We start from the raw sequence: 18,446 nt of genomic DNA, 5'->3' as shown, positions 1-18,446 counted from the left end.
TAAGAAATCAACCCTAATCTTGCATTGTCAAATCCAGATGCATAAAAAATTGTTGAGATACGCACGTATATGTAGGTACTGTACCGTATGTGTATTGTGTAGGTACTGCATGTGTAGGCACGTATGTGTATGTACTGTACACGTACATCGCATGTATTTATATTCTTTATATTATTTTTATTGTTTATATTAACCACATTATTACATATATTTTATATTAATGACAAATATTTTAAATTTTATTCATTCATTGTATTATTTATTTCTTTAAATTGAGCAAATAATTATTCGTTAAGTAAATTTAAGATCTATCTATACCATCAACACCTTAGTTTTTCAAATAAACCACGAACTGTTATTTTTTTGTCTTTTATTGAATCGGAATAATTTCGTTGAAAATGTTGCTCATGTTGCTACATGTTTTATTGGACGTTTTAATTTAGGGAACAAAATTGGTTAACTATTCGATTTAACATTACTCCTCAAACAATCCCATCAGCGATGTGCTAGACATAAAAGTTCAAATGTTCAACTTTGAATCTTGTTAACAAAATGATTCCTCGATCGCATATAAACGGAGACATCAAATTAACTTCATTATTAAATCACACAATGACTCACGCACCAAGATAACACAGAAGATATGTACGTCTGTATGCGCCGCACACACATTTATATACTCACACGCACATACATTTACACATGAATTTACACACAAGCAGACTCAAACAAAACACATGCACCACATAAACTAGCATACTTGCACATATACACACACACAGAAAGAGAGAGAAAAAAAAGAGCGAGAGAGAGAGAGAGAGAGAGGGAAAGATGGAAAGAAATTTTAATACTTTTTTTAAATACACACAACCACACAAACACACGCAAATCTATAAATACGCCCACAAATGCACACCAAACCACTTACACACGTACGCACATTCATAAATGCTAAAACACACACAATTACACACATTTTTATATAATTGCACAAAACACACACACACACACAAAGGAAAGGACACATACACAACGTGGCATCTAGTTGACTGCACTGAAACTGATTTGCTAAATAGTACTAACGTTTGTTCTTCCACAATGAGTTGCTGTTGTTGTTCTCCTTGTTGTCACGTGCCTTCTTGTTCGAATGACGTAACGACATGTCCAACTCCGCGCTCATAAGAACATCTATTAATGCTGTTGTCATGTTATTCGTGTTGTTGTTATTTTCTTGTTAATGTTTTCAAGTCGTTTATTTTGATTTTATGCTGATGTTTGAAAATCGTTATTGTTCATGTTTTTGTTAATGTTACTAATAAAGTTGATGTTAATGTTTTTAAAAAAAACGATTTTTAAATTAACTGAACTATGAAAACTGCAAAATTAAATCATTATAGAAAAACTACAGTAATGAAACATGTCATATTTATTTTCGAAAAATAATCAAACGCAAACATAAATAATAAGTAAAAATGATAAGTAAAAACTATTTTAAACAGAAATGGTAAGGATTGCTAATTTACCATAATGACAATAACTGTTAATTAATGACTCCACATCAACTCACTCAGTAAAACACACTCAATTGATGACACACACATAAACTTTGATATGACAAGAAGATGGTAATATCCACTTACTTAATGGCATCAACAACAACAACAAAATAACAAAAACAATAACAACAACAACAACAACAATAACAACAACAAAAGCGAAATAACAAAAACAACAACAGCTGCAAACAACAACCACGACAACAACAGCACTAGCAACCACCACAACAACAGAAACCGCTGCAGCAACAACACAAACAACAACAACAACAACAAAATGGCACCAACTGAGGATAAAAGACAATGGGAACAATAAAAAGTGATCTAACGTATGGTGCAGTTAATATGTTGGAACGAGGAATCCAACCAGAGGCCAGTCCGCATGGAGCATTCAACCTGCAGTTGCTCCAGCGTGCTATTCATGCAACCCCAAACCACCACATCCCGCATCAAGTCAGAAGGAAAGTGTGATGATGTTAAAGATGACGATGATGAAGATGGTGGAAAGGATGAAGACGACGACGATGATGAAGTGTCTGATGATGAAATCGGCGATGATGATATAATAGATGCAGGTTGGCTGGGTGATGATAACGAAGATGATGACGGTGATGATTTAAAATTGGCTGAATGGGAAGGAAGGAAAACTGATGATGAAGATGATGACGATGATGATGACGATGCAGATGATGATGGAGACGACGATAAAGCTGACGGAGAAAATGATGAGAACAACGATGATGATGATGATGACGATGAAATCGCTTTTGGCATGATTGTTTTTCTTTTGAACCAAGCATTTTCCGGAATGTGAGTTGGATCGGTGCAGCCAATAACTGTGTCAATGGTATGTTTTTGTTCATATCATTCTTATTAAACATGCCAATTTATTCAATTTATTTATATATATATATATATATATATATATATATATATATATATATATATATTCAGCTATTTCATTCGTGACAAGTGACAAATAAAATTATGCAAATATTTCTAGTATGAACTGAAGTGATGAATGATGATAGATGGACGGCAATGAAAGAGAAAAATATTTGTAATGTTCTACACGTGGTAATAAATAAAAAATACACAGCAACGAAGCAAAGCGACATCATCACATTCCATTTTCCAATATCATTGCTATCAACCTCATCATTAATGTCGACGTAGTCTTAATTTCCATCATCATCTTCATCGTCATCACCAAATTTACATTTCCAGCTAGCATTATTTTCCTTCATTATATTTTTATTTTTTACTAGAGCCTAATTATCGTATTCTCATCTTTCAATTATAATTATCATTATTATATGTGGAGTTCACATTGGTTTCGGGCAGACAGTGTTTGAACCAGGACATCGTTTAACTGCACGAGACATGACTCTCCTACCGACTGAGCTACTTGCCGACCAATATCATATTTTCCTTTTCAATCACCACATTTCTAGCAACGATCATAATGCTTTCATTTTAATCTATTTTATTTATCATACACTTTCAGGCATTTTACTTTTTACAGTTCTTACATTTTCACATAAACTTTATTTTGTAAAGTAAGCCTAATTTTAATTAAAAAACGAAAATTGAAAAGACGATACCATAAAAAAACTTTCGAGCTTTATTAAACTTTTTCTTAATATATCATAAAATCTTTTGAAACAGTATTCAAAACTTATTGGAAGTAACAAACAAAATTGAATGAAAGAACATCAAACATTTTTGTTGATAAATTAATCGCCAACTTACAAATGAAGGAATAACTTAACGTAGACAAATTAATATTTGCTTTTGATCGCAAAATTAGGTTACACAGCCACACACACACACACACACACACACACACACACACACACACACACACACACACACACACACATGAACACGTACACACACACGAACACGTACACACACACACACACACACACACATGAACACGTACACACACACACACACGAACACGTACACACACACACACACACACACACGAACACGCACACACACACATACCGACGTACGGTCAAACAGTAGAAATGAATTGAATCAATTTGATGCAAAAAGCAATTAATCAAATGAAGAAAGATGTTGTAGCAGGTTACCCGAGCGATCCTGTGGCGGATCTAGACAACAGATCTAGCCCCCTGTCTATTCGCCGCTGGGAGTGACTGATCATTACAGCAAGAAAAAAAAGTGCAACATTATTAGTAAATGAAAAATTATTGTTAAAAAGATTGTGTTTTATTTGAATTATTTTGTGTAAGTTTTATTTGGCCATTGGAAATTTCACAGCCTTTGTTCTAATTAATCTATAAATATTGTCGGTGAATAAATATTGCAAATATATTATAATATTTTTCAGCAGTTTGCCACATTTAAAAACCATAACTCTTTCCATTCATTCAACATCACACTACGCAAGATTACTCACACATACGTATATATGCAATACACACAAACATATACAATAAATACACATAAAATACGTACACAATACACACACAGACACACACACATACATACAACACACCCACACACAATACACACTCATACAACACATACACACGTATGTGTGTAGTGTATGTGTTGTATACTATACATACAAACGTATTCAATAAAAACACACACATACAATACACACACGCACAGCATGCATACATATATAATACTCACACAATACACAAGCACAACACACATGCATATATAATACTCAATACACACGCATATACACAATACAAACGCACCCGTACAACACATACATGCAAACATATACAGTGGAAGTTTGAAGGAAATGTAGAAAAACATTATTACATTCCGGTGAGTGCTATGAGCATTTTCCGGTCACCTACCTTCATTCCACTTCCGTTCGCTTCTTCGTTTTAATTAAAAAAAAATTTGTCACGGTAAAATTTGAAAATAGCCAACGTAAACAAAAACGCATTCACGTTGAAAATTAATATTACTTTTTAAAAACAACAACGACAACAACAACGCTATGACTACCACAACACATTATCAGCAACGAAACCTGACATAACTTTGTGAAGAAATATCGACGTAATGTTTAAACCTAAAACACAAGTTACAACAACTCAAAAATATACATTGACACCAACACACCAATACAGCAGCAGAAGACTACATCATTACGTTACCTTCGTATTTGATAACGTATCTCTTGAGATCTGTCGGGGCAGATCCAGCAGTCAGGCGCACCTTGATTAGGGAATGTTCCGAGTAGTGCAGGTGTCTGACCCTCAGATGCCCACCGCAGATTTCCTTCCTCACATCTCCATCCTCAATCAATCCGTACTTCACACAATATTGAGATGAGGATGACGAAGAGGAAAAAGATGATGATGGCAACAACGACGACGACGATGATGGTGGTGGTAATGATAACTGGAATGATGATAATGATGAGGTGGAATGCTTGTTTCCTGGCAGCAGCTGTCCTGACGGAAACCTGGAATGTTCGAAATTTGCTAAATTGTTCGTTTTTATTATAAATTATGAATTCAATTTTAAGAATTTGTTTTAAGAAATTGAAGAAGTCGTGTTTTAAGCCATCAATCGATTGACTCACACGGTGAACAGTGAAATTAAGTTGACTGATATTTTTTAAAGTTTCAACTATATTCTTAATAAAGATAGAATCATTACCATCAACATTAAATTTTAACAGAAATTTCAGTAAAATTCATCAACCCGCAGATAATCAAAGGCGTCGTTTAATTAATTCTGAAAAAGAGTGGAGTTGGCTCGTTTGAAGTTATTTTTAAAAAATAATAAGTCTCTGAAGCAAGTTTTTTTTTCATGAGAGTTCATTAATTCAAGCAGGCATCTTTGTTTAAAATGATTGATTTATTACATTATAGATGATTCAGAGATAACGAGGTTTGTGAAAAAAGAGTTCATTATAGGAAAATGCCATTTGTTATATAAATGGATGTTGAAAACTTATTAACAATCTAGCTTAAATGAATAATGATTTCACTTTTTAACCAAATTATTTGTCAATTTTCATTTTTACCTATATTAAGAATGGGATCTACATTGGAATGAAAAAATAATGCTTAATAAACAAATGTAATATTAAAATATTACAAAATGTGTCACTAGACATATTAATATGCCACATTTGAATTATTTAATAATTTAAAAAATAATTAAAATTTTCAATATTACCTGAACGTATACTAAGTAGTTTTAATTGAATTCAGTAGTTATAGTACACATGCCGTTCGTATAAGTGCGAATTGTGAACTGCAATTAACACCATCAGAATTGCACTTCACTCTTCTGGACATGAAAGAATTCATTTGCTTTGCATGCAGTACAGGCTATTACGAGAACAATAATAATGTTGTTGCTCGTTTTTCAGAAAAAGTAATAGTTATAGAAATGTTGAAATAAAGCAAATCAACGTCTGCGATATAGTTCAATAATAGGAGATGTTCTGACACAAAGGAGCTCGTAAACATATAGATATCAATTATATGAGGTCAGATGGAACCTGTTTAACATCAAGTGCCAGTTCTAGCACGCCTCTTTTAGACTTCTTGTGCACCATTAATCATCTTATGAATCTAACATCGCAGCTCTGATGTTGCGTCTTTTGTTTTGTCCAGTCCTCCATCTGGCAGGCGATTGTATGTTATAGCGGCTTGCTGTCGCTCGTGTGCGTTTCCGTTGTCAGTCGTGTGGGCTGGTAGTCATTTGGTCGCTGGTGATATCAACGCGATTAACGCAGTTTTTGTTTGTATAACCCTAACCACCATCATTCGTATTCTCATCAGCACCGTTATTGCTGCAGTGTTGTACCTTATATCGGTAGTGAACAGTTTACGGTTTTTAACGTTGAAAGACAATTGTTTGGAACCGAAGAGCAACGCTGAAGACATATTTGAACTTCATCATTTCGGTCAGTGTTTCATGGTTCTACCATATCTACCAATCAAAATCACGCGTTTTTTAAAAAATGTGCATATGGTGAAAACAGTTATGATGCTGTTTTTATAATAATTGAACAGAAAAATTATAGTTAGGTACAACCGTGTGAAAAATTTTTAGAGAACATTTATTATTTGCATGATTGGGCAGTGCATGGATTGAGCACACGTAAGAACAGATAAGCGCCGCAACAACAAGAAGCAACTTTTGAATTAAAAAATAATTGAATCAGACTTCTAGTTACGACTAACCGCACGACAAAAGTTGTCCTTTGTTGTCGGCGGAGTTGCACTCGCAATAAAAACATAATGATCTTAGCAACGTTCAAATACATTGGTGCCGGTGTTTTTACTGGGTAGGTAGGTAGGGGTAGGAAGTAAATGTAGGTAGGTTGGTAAGCAGGTAGGTAGGTAGGTAGGTAGGTGGGTGGGTAGGTAGGTAGGTAGGTAGGTAGGTAGGTAGGTAGGTAGGTAGGTAGGTAGGTAGGTAGGTAGGTAGGTAGGTAGGTAGGTAGGTAGGTTGGTATGTTAGTAGGTTGGTAGGGACATCTATGAATTCAAACACGGCCACTTATGATCAGACAATAGAACCATTACATCATCTCACAACCTCACACAGTAATTAACGTGTACCTACAAAGACTCCAGGACGATCAGTTTGATGTAATTTGAAAATGTTTGTGAAGGAAGTAATTTAACGTGTTCACCGAAATTCATACAAGCATTGAACAAATCCTAAATTTTTAGCAGCATTTGAAAAATACATTAAGTTCCGTCGCTGATACTACCGCACACAGCAAAACACAACCACACGCAACCACACATAACCACAGGCAACCACATTCTTCCACACAGACACAACGCATGCTGTCACTCAGACAGACAGACACAAACACAGACAGTCACTCACACTCATGTGGATGAATATTTTCATTTTAATCACGCAAATACTCCACTTTTGAAAGGATTTGTTAGCAATTTTTCATTGTAATTTTTTCCTTCCATATGAAAAATAGAAAAGGAAAATCGGAAGAGGAGAAAAAAAAAGAAAAATTGTTTGAAGATTTTGTTATGATGAAAGTGGAGGGCTGATGACGTCGTGAAATGCTTGAAAGGACGAGTGCCGCCTCTGTCGCCAGCACGACGTTAATTTGAAGTCCAACAAAAACAAAGGGTGACGATGATGATGATGGCAGTGAAAGTGAAAAGAACATGTGATGTGACGCATCCGTGGACGCAGACAGGCAGCCAGCGCAGACACGATTATACGCACAAACATATGCGTGAAGATACACGGACACACATGCATGCACATATTCAGGAAGACACACACGTACGCTTGCGAATATGTGTGTCGGTAGAATTTGAATATACACGCTACGTGCACGTGTATTTTGTATGAATGCACATCTGTCAAGCATTCTCACTAGAAACAAACACGAAATGGTTTGTTTACGTGCTGCGCAAACACCACCAAAATATTCGGTTCACCTACTAACAAATTAATGTTAATTATGATATCTCGCCTCCATGCAACTTTTTCGTTATTTAAAATCTATCAAAATTGCTCATCATTGATTGATGGATGCGCCACTTCATTCATCGGTTAATTTCAGATTTATTTTAATATTCACCGTTTTGGTTTTCCGTTTATTCATGCAATTTTGTTTTTATAGTCGCTGAAAATATCGTTTGGATTTAAAATTTTATTTGCGTAATTTGGTTTTTTAAACACATGCCCTGCTGCATTCAATTTTTTTTGCTTCAAACATTTTCTATTGGACTAACTCAGAGTCCTATCCTTGGCCCTCTTCTATTTATACTCTATATTTTTCTTTGGAACTCTTTAACTCCTTCTCTGACTTCTTCTTCATCTATTGCAAAAATCATTGAGGAGCGCTGTTGAACATCGTGGAAATAGCCTTTATAAACTAATTGATTAAATATTTGATTTATTAATTGTCCTGCAGAAACCTTTAAAAATGATACTTCAAGTGAAATTTAAAATGTTGCTCGCGTTTTACACCGCACCTATGAAAATGAAAACAAATCCGTAATAAAAAAAAACCTGCTGAAGGATGCATTTCTCCCGTGATCATCTTCATGTCTTGAGCTAACATAACCACCACCAGCACCACCACTTGACGTACTTGAAGCAACGAACGTAGCAGCATCTAAGGCAAAGTCATAAAGTGTCAGGTTGACCCTTTGTCCGGGCTGACCTTTGATTACCCAAGGATGATATGCCCCGTCGCAATGGGGAGTGTCAGAGTTGATGATGCTGCCCAGGTAACCCGACGCAAAAGTGACCTGCAGGTTCGTGCTTGACTGGCATTCGTCGCTGGTCACAGTCTCGACTGATTACAAGGTTGTTAAGGCAATAAGTTCATGAAATTATAATTTAATAGAAGGTTTTGGTCAGAAATTTCAAATCGTATTTATTAAATTTCATTCAATAACTTTCTACAGCCTTATCGTTATATTATTTTAATTTTTATTATTGGACTAAAAGCGTGGAAAAGTTTGCCAATTGTTTAGATGTAATGTTAAAACAATTCAATCAATGAAAAAAATTAAAAACTGCTGCTGTAATCATTGAATGAAACAAATATTTGAATTAATTTACTCAATTTATGTAAAATTGCTAATGTAAAACCATAGTTCTGCACTCTGCACTCTGCGGCACATTTGTTAGTTTTTTATAAATCTAGCAAAAATTGTATTGTTTTAAATTTTTTTATTTTTTAAAGCAATCAAAATTTTTTCAGAAAGTGATCCAACCTCTGAGGCAGACATAACTAGCTTCGAGATAATTTTTCAACTCTTTGCCACAGGGTTTGGAGCTTTCCAACTCGGCGTCTGGAATTCTGATATCACACATTCGCTTGCCTGAACACCTGCGATCAACAAGCAGAAGAACGTCTCTCCCGCAACTGCCTGATCCTATCTGGAACTTCACGCACTTGCCGATCTTCATCCTGCCGTACCAGGCTGACGTCATCATGACCACCCATCCTTCTGGACATTGAGCTCTGAAAATGTCCGTGTTGCAGTAGCTGCCCGTGTGCTCCGGAGTCGTGTCAGACACTGTCGAAAGTTTTCATGAAATTAATAACTTTTATTAGATTTATAAAATTTTTCTAAATTCGAAGTCAAGGTGACAAAAATGTTTACGTGAAAATTAATCGAAAAAATTGAAAAATTCTATCGAGCATTCGAAACAATGCATTGACGATATCAACAACAACACTAGAAAAAACGAAAAAACACAAACACGGGAAACAAAAGAACGTGTGAAAATAAGAGTAAATCGTGCTTATCGGAAGAGGAGCAGAAAGAGCGGGAGCGTGGAGTTGTGATGTATTGTGAGCGTATGCATGATTAGATGCAAGCCGTCATGGAGTCAGCAATTTTACGACTGCAGGCAGGCAGAACCCGTGTAACGGAAGACATCATAGAGAGGAGAAGCCTAGGCCTAATAAATATGATAATTTGGCGCGCGAAAATATAAATCAACAAACTCGCCTGATGTAATTCGTTTAGTTGTTCGTTATTATGCGTTGCAGTTTGTTAGTAGATGCCACTGCGGTGACTTCGCTCGCCTCTGCGTCATTAATTGCAAAAATATGTTCCGTATAATTTACCGCGCTCGAAAATGCGCTTTTGGAAAATAATCGCCGCGAAAAATAATCAATCTGTAATGAACAATGCAAGTTCGTACGTAATTTCACATTTTCATCGTGCGTCTCATCTATCCCTGATGCAAATTGAGCTCATGGCGATTAATGGCTGCTGTCAACGACAATGAAAATTCAAAATAATTTTGTTCTTATCACATTAATTTCTTAGCTAGTTTTTGTTCTTCAAGTAATCTTAATTAGCATCGTTGTAATCTTTTTCTAATTATAAATAAGGATACAAACACCATCATAATATAAATGATATATATATATATATATACACATATATATATACACATATATATGTATGTATATATATATTTACAATATTCTATAAATTCTAGAATTAATAGAATATTGTAAAAATTTTGGTAATATGTATGTAAAAATATACATATATATATATATATATATATATATATATATATATATATATATATATATATATGTATGTATATATCAACATTTCAGACGCTAAACCACAGAAACATTTTTTGAAAGATTGCCAATCGCTAATTAGATGTAAACTTCAACTGAAATTGCACATTGATATGAACTGAATGCTGTAAATGTTGCATCACAGTACAAACACCACCCACATGTGGCAGTACTTTCTGCAAAATTTCATATAGAAATTGTTCAACAAGTAAAATCTGGCAACTGACAACAAATTTTCTTTCAGGATAAAAAAAAATAAAATTCCTACCATTTTAATTTTGTTGAAAATTTAGTTGTCAATTCTTACTACTTGTCAAAACTTGAGTCAACGTTTTTCGTTGAAAAATTAAAAAAATTACTTGAAAATTTGAATTTTTTTAATTAAAATGTATAAAATAAGTAGAGACCAAAGTTATAAAAATTGTTTAATTGTATAAAAGGTGAAAACCGCTTTTACCATGCTAATCAAGTATGACAGAATCTCTATAAATCCACTGACTTTAAAAATGTTGGGGGCATATCCGAAACAGGATGTAAGTGAAGTCATCTCACATAATACCTGCATTCAATATTCTCTTTGTTTTTGTTTTTTTTTCATTTTTCAATTTTTATGTTAAAAATTTCAAACTTTGAAGCTTTTTTTGACGGCGGTGATCATTCCATAAGGATGGGTAACGCCATTTCCTTGCTTGGCGTGCAAAGTGGTGTCCTTTACATATAATACATTTTTCACTTTTCACAAGAGACGCTGACATTTGAATGTTCGCAACTATATATTGTCTTTATTCTTCTTCAATTTAAATGCTAGTCAAGTGAATGTTAATAATTTGTTTTATGCTTTAATATTATTAACTTAATGGACTATTTTGAAATACGCAACATACAATATAATTTCTACAGCAACTATGAAATATATTTAGAGAAATCATTTTTAAAGTTCTACAGTTGTTTTTTTTTTAGAAAGGAATAGTTAAAAAATATTGTAGAACAAACAACTACGTGTCGTCATCGTAAGTGCAAGTTGACAAATGTGCTCGTTATTGAATGACGTTTTGAAATTGCTTGTTAAAGTTTAATTACTTAAAAGAATGATTTTTGTTTTTATTTAGCGATCCATATACAACTTTTATTTTCAAAAAAAATCACAATGTTACATATTATCTCTTTGCTAAAATAAGTTTTCCCGTTAAAACATTTGATAAATTAAATTTTATAAAGATTTTGCGAAATAAAAAACGCAGAGGTTTGTTAAAAAATTTTAGTCGCAACTATTCGGAAAGCTGGCGAATTTTAATGTCATTTACATATTCATTGCCTCCATCCTATCTTTTAATTAGTTTCTAATTTTTTTTCTTTTCAACTACCTTTTTTTTAATTAAAATTTTTTCCGCAGCTTAAATTCTGTTGGTTTTTCAAGTTTATCGTGTTTTAGAATTTTCTTAAAGGAAATCTTTGTTTAAAATAAGAAAAAATTCAATTTGGAACAGTGGAAAATTTCGTAGTTATTTAGCAATGAACTTTTTTATTGTGTGAACCAAAAATTTCAACAAAATGTGCATAACAACACAAATTGTTGAGAATTACCATTACCATTACACACTCTTTCTCACACACAACACGCACCCGCACACACGCACACACACACCAAGCAACCAATCATTTATTTTGCGCACCAACTAGTTTGACAAAAAAATAATCACGCAGAAATTGCTTCATACAACTTTCAGAATATTGGCATGTCAATTAAAGGGAGTATTGTGTTTTGAATTCATTGGCCTCCCAAGGTACTGATCAACTATTCTGACAACAATGACTAATCCACGTCTGCATCATCAGTTCTAATTTTTCTCGGAAAATAAAAAATTATAAAAAACTTAGAAAATGAAAAAAATGGCATCGATTGATTTGTTTTCAAGAATCACCACCGTTCATTTTCAAAATGAAAAAAAATTTAACAAATCTATAAAAAAAAACTCTAAATAATCTGGACGGATTTAATGTGGAACTCATTTAAATAATTTAACGTGTATTGAGGTATCCAACTTGCAAAACTTTGAACTTCAAGCAAACTCTTCCGCCGTTTGAAAATTAGACTAAGATGACAACAAAGCAAGTTTTACAATATTCAAAAGACATCGTCAGCCAAAAATGCTTTCATCGCATGTTAAGTTAGTGAAGATTAAATCAAAGCAGAGATGAAATGTTTTTGGACAAAACTTTCCTACTTGCATATGTTTATATAACCTACAATCTTTCAAATTTAGTATACTTTCGTATTCTAAATTCCATATACTTTTTCCTATTTCAATTATTAATACAGCGGATACAATGGTGTTGGATAGATTCAACTCTAGAATACCAAGAACGTAAGTTGACAGGTTCTGCCGAGTTTGGCCTACTCCACACTGCACACCAATATCGTTCTGTCATCTGCATTGCATATATAGCAAATTTTAAGAGACCAGGCTTTTAACTTAACCTGATAAACAGATTGGTGAAGATGAAATTGAAAGGTGAACATCTTTTCAAATGTGACTTAAAATATTGTGAATAGTGTAAAATAATTTAATTGCATTCTTACGTTCTTGATTCAAAATCTGGACCTCAAAAAGCAACTCCATGAAGTATTTATTATTGTGGACGGTTTTATCAGTTAATATAACATAGCCCTGCCTTAGTTTTAATAATTGATTCCTCGCGTTTTAAATGCATTCTTCTGAGCTACCCTCGTAACAAAATCAACAACAACAACAAAACAACGACTAACCAACAACAAAAACGACACATAATCAACATCAACAGCAACATCATCGTCGTCAAAAATAAAAACGACTAACTCAGCCATTACAAGTTTAACATCATCATTGTCATTTATGACCGACCCCTCGTCAATTATTTTAGATGCAATCTGGGGTTACAACAACAAAAACAACAACAACAACAACAACAGCAACAGTATGACGTCACCAGAGCAAAATCTTGCGATAACAAGTGAATTATTGTCATAATAATCAACGTCATTATCATTGTCCTCCTCTTCCTCATCATCTTTTTCATCATCATCGTCATCAGCACCATCGTCATCATCATCATCATCATCATCAGCATCAGCATCATCATCATCATCATCATCATCATCATCATCATCATCATCATCATGGATTTCCTTATCAGAATCATTATCGTTATCACCATCAATCTATTATTATTTTCATCATCATCACATTACTACAGAACTCATTAACGGAATTTATAACCTCTTTTTCCAAACTCTTATTATCATTCTTCTCATTCTTATTACTGTTATTATTTTTGCTCTTGTTATTCAGCGCTCTAATGCACTCTGAGCTCTATAAAGCATCACGTATATAAACAACATACAAAAATAGCGTATTGAAAAAGCCGGGTCTTAAAAAAATCACAAAAAAAAAATCAGCAACATCATCAACAGCACCAGTAACAATCAATAAGAAGACATAATGATCAAAAACACAATTACTAGCAGAAATGGTAGCAGCTACATCAGCAGCAGTGGCCACACCAGCGGCAGTAGCCACACCAGCGACAACAACATCGACGACAACAGCTTATTTCTGTAACATAGTAGTGAATCCCTGCTAATGCTAACGTTGCTGCCCATCAAAAGCACACTAAATAACAAGAGCAATAAAGTTAATTGCAATCGGAATGAAATGCGAATGTAAAAAAAGTCAGAAGAGTAATCAGTAATTTAAAATCATGCATGGACAAAAATGCTAACAACCAAAAAGTTGCATGCACGCACAACAACACAACATCCACAACAACAAAAACAATCAACAACAACACAGCATCCACAACAACAACAACGTTAATAGCATCCACAACAACAGCACCAACATCTACATCACTACAACCAGCAGCAACATCCAAAACAACACCAACAATAACATCAACAACAACAACCTACGTAGCAGCTCCAAACTCAGTCCAGCACAACAACAACAGCTTTATTAAAATGTTCAACACGACATTATGACGAAATGTAACAACCGTTAATGAAAATCAACAGCTCACACAGCAATAACATAACATCCTCCTATGAAATTATTGATGTAGTTAAAGATGCCAAAACATCACATATGAAATCAGAAACATTATGAGGCGAAACATTAACACTAATCACATTAACAACAACAAATACAAAAACGAAAAAGCAGAAAATTCATCATCACGACCACCAACATCCTTTTCTTTATCATCCTCATCCTCTTCATCATTAAAAACAACAAATACAAAAACGAAAAAGCAGAAAATTCATCACCACCACTACCAACACCAACATCTTCTTCTTCGTCATTGTCTTCATCATCATCATCATCATCTTCATCATCAATTCGAATCTTTTCCTGGCGACAAAAGCAGTAGCAGCAAACAGCAGCAAGAACAATCCTTACTTATAGAGAAAGGTTAATTAAAGTAATGCTTTTTGAAACTTCATTTTTAGAGACCATTAAATTTTTTCAAATTCAATCGTCATTAGTGTCAGAAATTAAATTAAATTTCTATAATTAAAATTTTTTTGTTCAAATCAGCAAAATGTTTAAACGAAGAAAAATGTTTCGACAGTGAGGATTGAATGAAGCAGAGCAAAAACGAGACAGAACTGTCAAAAACTAAATCAGAACGTGAAAACAACGTAATAACAATATTAAAATATGAACAACAACATAATGAAATTTTTATAACCACTTTTAATAGCTTCAATATTCGAATATACCAGATGCAAATTAACCAAAATCAACAAAAAAAAACAAAATTAAAAATTAACAAGCAAACTAATGAATTAAGTTATAAAAAAAACTCATGAAAACAACACCAACAACTGCCATCTACAGCAACAACAACAAAGAAAAGGATAAAAATAAAAAAAACTCACACCAGCTAACAGCAACAACACAAAAGCACGAAAAATACTTCTACCCCCATCCCCACCAACAACAACATAAACAACAACAACATTAATAACATCAACAAAAAAAACTCAAACCCATCAGTTAAGTTGCCTAGCAACGAATGGATGCATTGAAAACGCGAATCAATTGATCACCTATGCAAGCATTTAAATTAATCAATTCTCGTTCATGTCATCTGATTTATTTGTTGTTGAAGTTGTTTTTGTTGTTATTGATGTTGTTGTTGCTGGTGTTGTTGTTGTTGTAATTGATGTCTTGCAATTAATTTTTGCAATTTGTGTCTTTGTTGATGTTACTGTAAGTTAATTAAATTTTACAGAAGTAGCTATAATTAACGTTGTTGATGTTTTTTGTTAATGCTGGTGTTGTTGATTGCTGTTGCAGCTGTTTTAGCTAATATTAATGTCTGTTTGTGTTGTTTTTGTTGTGGTAATTGACGTTGCTGATATTATTGTCGTTGTTGTTGATCGAGTTTTGCTTGTTTAGTTATTGTTATAATTTTTGCTAGTCTTGTTGTGGAGTGTAATGTTGTTAATGTTGATGTCATTTTGTTGTTGTGGTTGTTGTATTAGTTATTAATTAGAATGTTACAGCTATCTAATGATGTGGTTGTTAATGCTGTGGCAAATGATTTGGAACGTGTTTTCCTTGCAGTTGTTTGTTTTGCTGAGACAAATTTGTTGAATGTAATGAAATTTGATGATGCGTTTTTTTGCAGATATAGGAGACATGCTGATAGTTCATGCTGTTGCTGATGTTGTTGTTGGATGTTCAAATGATATCCAATTTTATTTTGCAAGATCCGATTTAGCAACAATTACAAAAGCAACGTGACACCAAAATCAGAAAACGTTCAACAACCAATTAGTTATCTGACAATTCATCCATCCGTTCATCCACATATTCATTCATCCATCTATTCATCCACCCATTAGTTCATTTCATCATTCTCCCATCCAGCCATCCACAATCTCATCTCATCTCCCGACCAGACAGGCAGGATGCATTGATTTATGTGGAGACTGCAAGATTAACTTCAACAAATTGCGTGTTCTCAACTGGAGCGTGAAGACATGATCACGTGATTTACGGCCACCCTCCTTGAGTTATTGCACGCTGCCAATTTATTCAGTTTTAAGTTTGCGAACGTTTGTGCTGATGACGACGTTGGACTGCTTGATTGAAAACTGATGAGGCGATAATTATCATATGCTAATTAGTTGGCTACCCAGGTTCTGTGAGAATAATTGGATCATGCAAATAAGCACGACTCATTATAATAAGTTATAATGAAGTAATTATGATACAGGTACCACTTTCTAGTTGTTATTCACTCGCAAAGCATAGGATGTTCAAAATATATTCTCTGGTAAAACTCAAAACATGCACACAAATAATTATACGCGAGTAAATTGAATGATTACCTCTTAGCTAGTGTAGCACATAATAAAGCGAAAAAACGAATTATTCACTTTAATGCATAAAGTCAATTATATAACAATGAGAACTATTTTAAAGTTTGTTCGAGCAATGTTCAAATGCATGCACGCACTCTAACGGACACTTTGTACATTCCAACACGCAGTACATGATCCATAAGGAGAACATGTTAGCAAGACCAGATTACTAAATAACGCATCTTAAGTACAAAATTTGCTATGAATAAAAGAAAAGCAGGAAGTAAGAAAAATGAGTTTCGTTCGATGATTAATGATTGCTTCGCCATGTCAAACTGCTGCACTGCAGACAATTTCTTCATTTTCTGCTTGTCTAAGTCACCAGGTTCCTAATTCATATTTCCTTCAAATTCGTTTGTTTCCAATTTCTTTGTATCTTTTTTTTTAGAATTTTTTCCTTTGATCAATTTTCTTTCTGATCCGCTGACGCCAACAGTATGGAAATGTCTTTGTCGGCTGCTTCGACTGTTTGCCTTTCCTTTTAAATACTTCTGTTTGTTTGCATTTATTAAAAGTTTTTGGTATCTTCAGGTAACTTTTGATGTTTGTTTTTTTCTATATCCCCTTGTTTTGTTTATAGATTTTGTGTGTCTTTTTTGTCTAGATGCTTATGTTTTGTTTGTACGTATATGTTTTTGTATTTTGAACTAATAATCACTATAATCCAACTTCAAATAAATAAATTCGTTATTGTACCACATAGCACTAATAATACAAAAACAAACAGAAATGTACAATTTTCATTTTGAAATTTTATAAAAAAGTTCCTTCTTGAAAAAATCTATGAGCACTTGTTCAAGTCATTGTCGAGGAGAAATAATTGTTGGTTGTGTTTTGTGGAGCCCATAAAACATGAGAGCAGCAAATGAACGTCTGTTCTAACTGATTGATTTATTTTATCGCGCCATTCATCAAACTTAAATGAGCTATTGTCACATTTCTCGCGCTAATTTTCCTGGCTGTGTGTTTATTGGCTTGCAAATGGCATTCAAACACGTACGTACATTAATTACATAGTTTTTACACGCGTGGGTTTTTTGTATTTTTGTATGAGTTTATGCGTATATTTTATCAAATATATATATATATATATATATATACATATATATACATATAATCAGTCAGTCAGTATATATATATCCATATATATATATATATTTATATATATATATATATATTTACAATATTCTATAAATTCTACCGAATGTTTGGCGTTAATATGTTTGTAGTTCGTTTTTTCGAACTACAAACATATTAAAAACGAACTACAAACATATTAATGCCAAACATTCGGTAGAATTAATAGAATATTGTAAAAATTATGGTCTATTACCAACATGTATATATATATATATATATATATATATATATATATATATATATATATATATATATATACATATGCTAG

The 18,446-nt window shown here is 33.4% G+C and overlaps 3 protein-coding genes across 3 annotated transcripts in view; all 3 read right to left on the bottom strand.

The window, feature by feature from the left end:
- The window catches only part of HELRODRAFT_159336 (hypothetical protein), a gene marked incomplete at both ends in the record, with an annotated part of 6,532 nt that extends 5,325 nt beyond the window's left edge, over positions 1-1,207 (bottom strand). The window contains one exon of the mRNA XM_009011225.1: positions 1,084-1,207. Within this exon, the coding sequence (XP_009009473.1) occupies positions 1,084-1,207 (124 nt within the window). The remainder of the gene's footprint in view (positions 1-1,083) is intronic.
- A 3,487-nt stretch (positions 1,208-4,694) lies between these two features.
- On the bottom strand, positions 4,695-6,460 carry HELRODRAFT_159335 (hypothetical protein; the record flags this gene model as incomplete). The annotated part of the gene is made up of 2 exons (XM_009011224.1): positions 4,695-5,022; positions 6,381-6,460. The coding sequence occupies 2 exons, from the start codon at positions 6,458-6,460 to the stop codon at positions 4,695-4,697; spliced, it is 408 nt and encodes a 135-aa protein (XP_009009472.1).
- A 1,872-nt stretch (positions 6,461-8,332) lies between these two features.
- HELRODRAFT_159334 (hypothetical protein) lies at positions 8,333-11,173 on the bottom strand (the record flags this gene model as incomplete). Its single annotated transcript, XM_009011223.1, has 5 exons — positions 8,333-8,439; positions 8,659-8,865; positions 9,290-9,595; positions 10,030-10,033; positions 11,126-11,173. The coding sequence occupies 5 exons, from the start codon at positions 11,171-11,173 to the stop codon at positions 8,333-8,335; spliced, it is 672 nt and encodes a 223-aa protein (XP_009009471.1).
- Between the last annotated feature and the right edge of the window lie 7,273 nt (positions 11,174-18,446).

This window comes from Helobdella robusta (assembly GCF_000326865.2).
Source record: "Helobdella robusta unplaced genomic scaffold HELROscaffold_1, whole genome shotgun sequence".
In the NCBI taxonomy this organism is placed as follows: Eukaryota; Metazoa; Annelida; class Clitellata; order Rhynchobdellida; family Glossiphoniidae; genus Helobdella; species Helobdella robusta.
The sequence above is the reverse complement of the archived record's forward strand: the minus strand, read 5'-3'. Positions and strand labels throughout refer to the sequence as shown.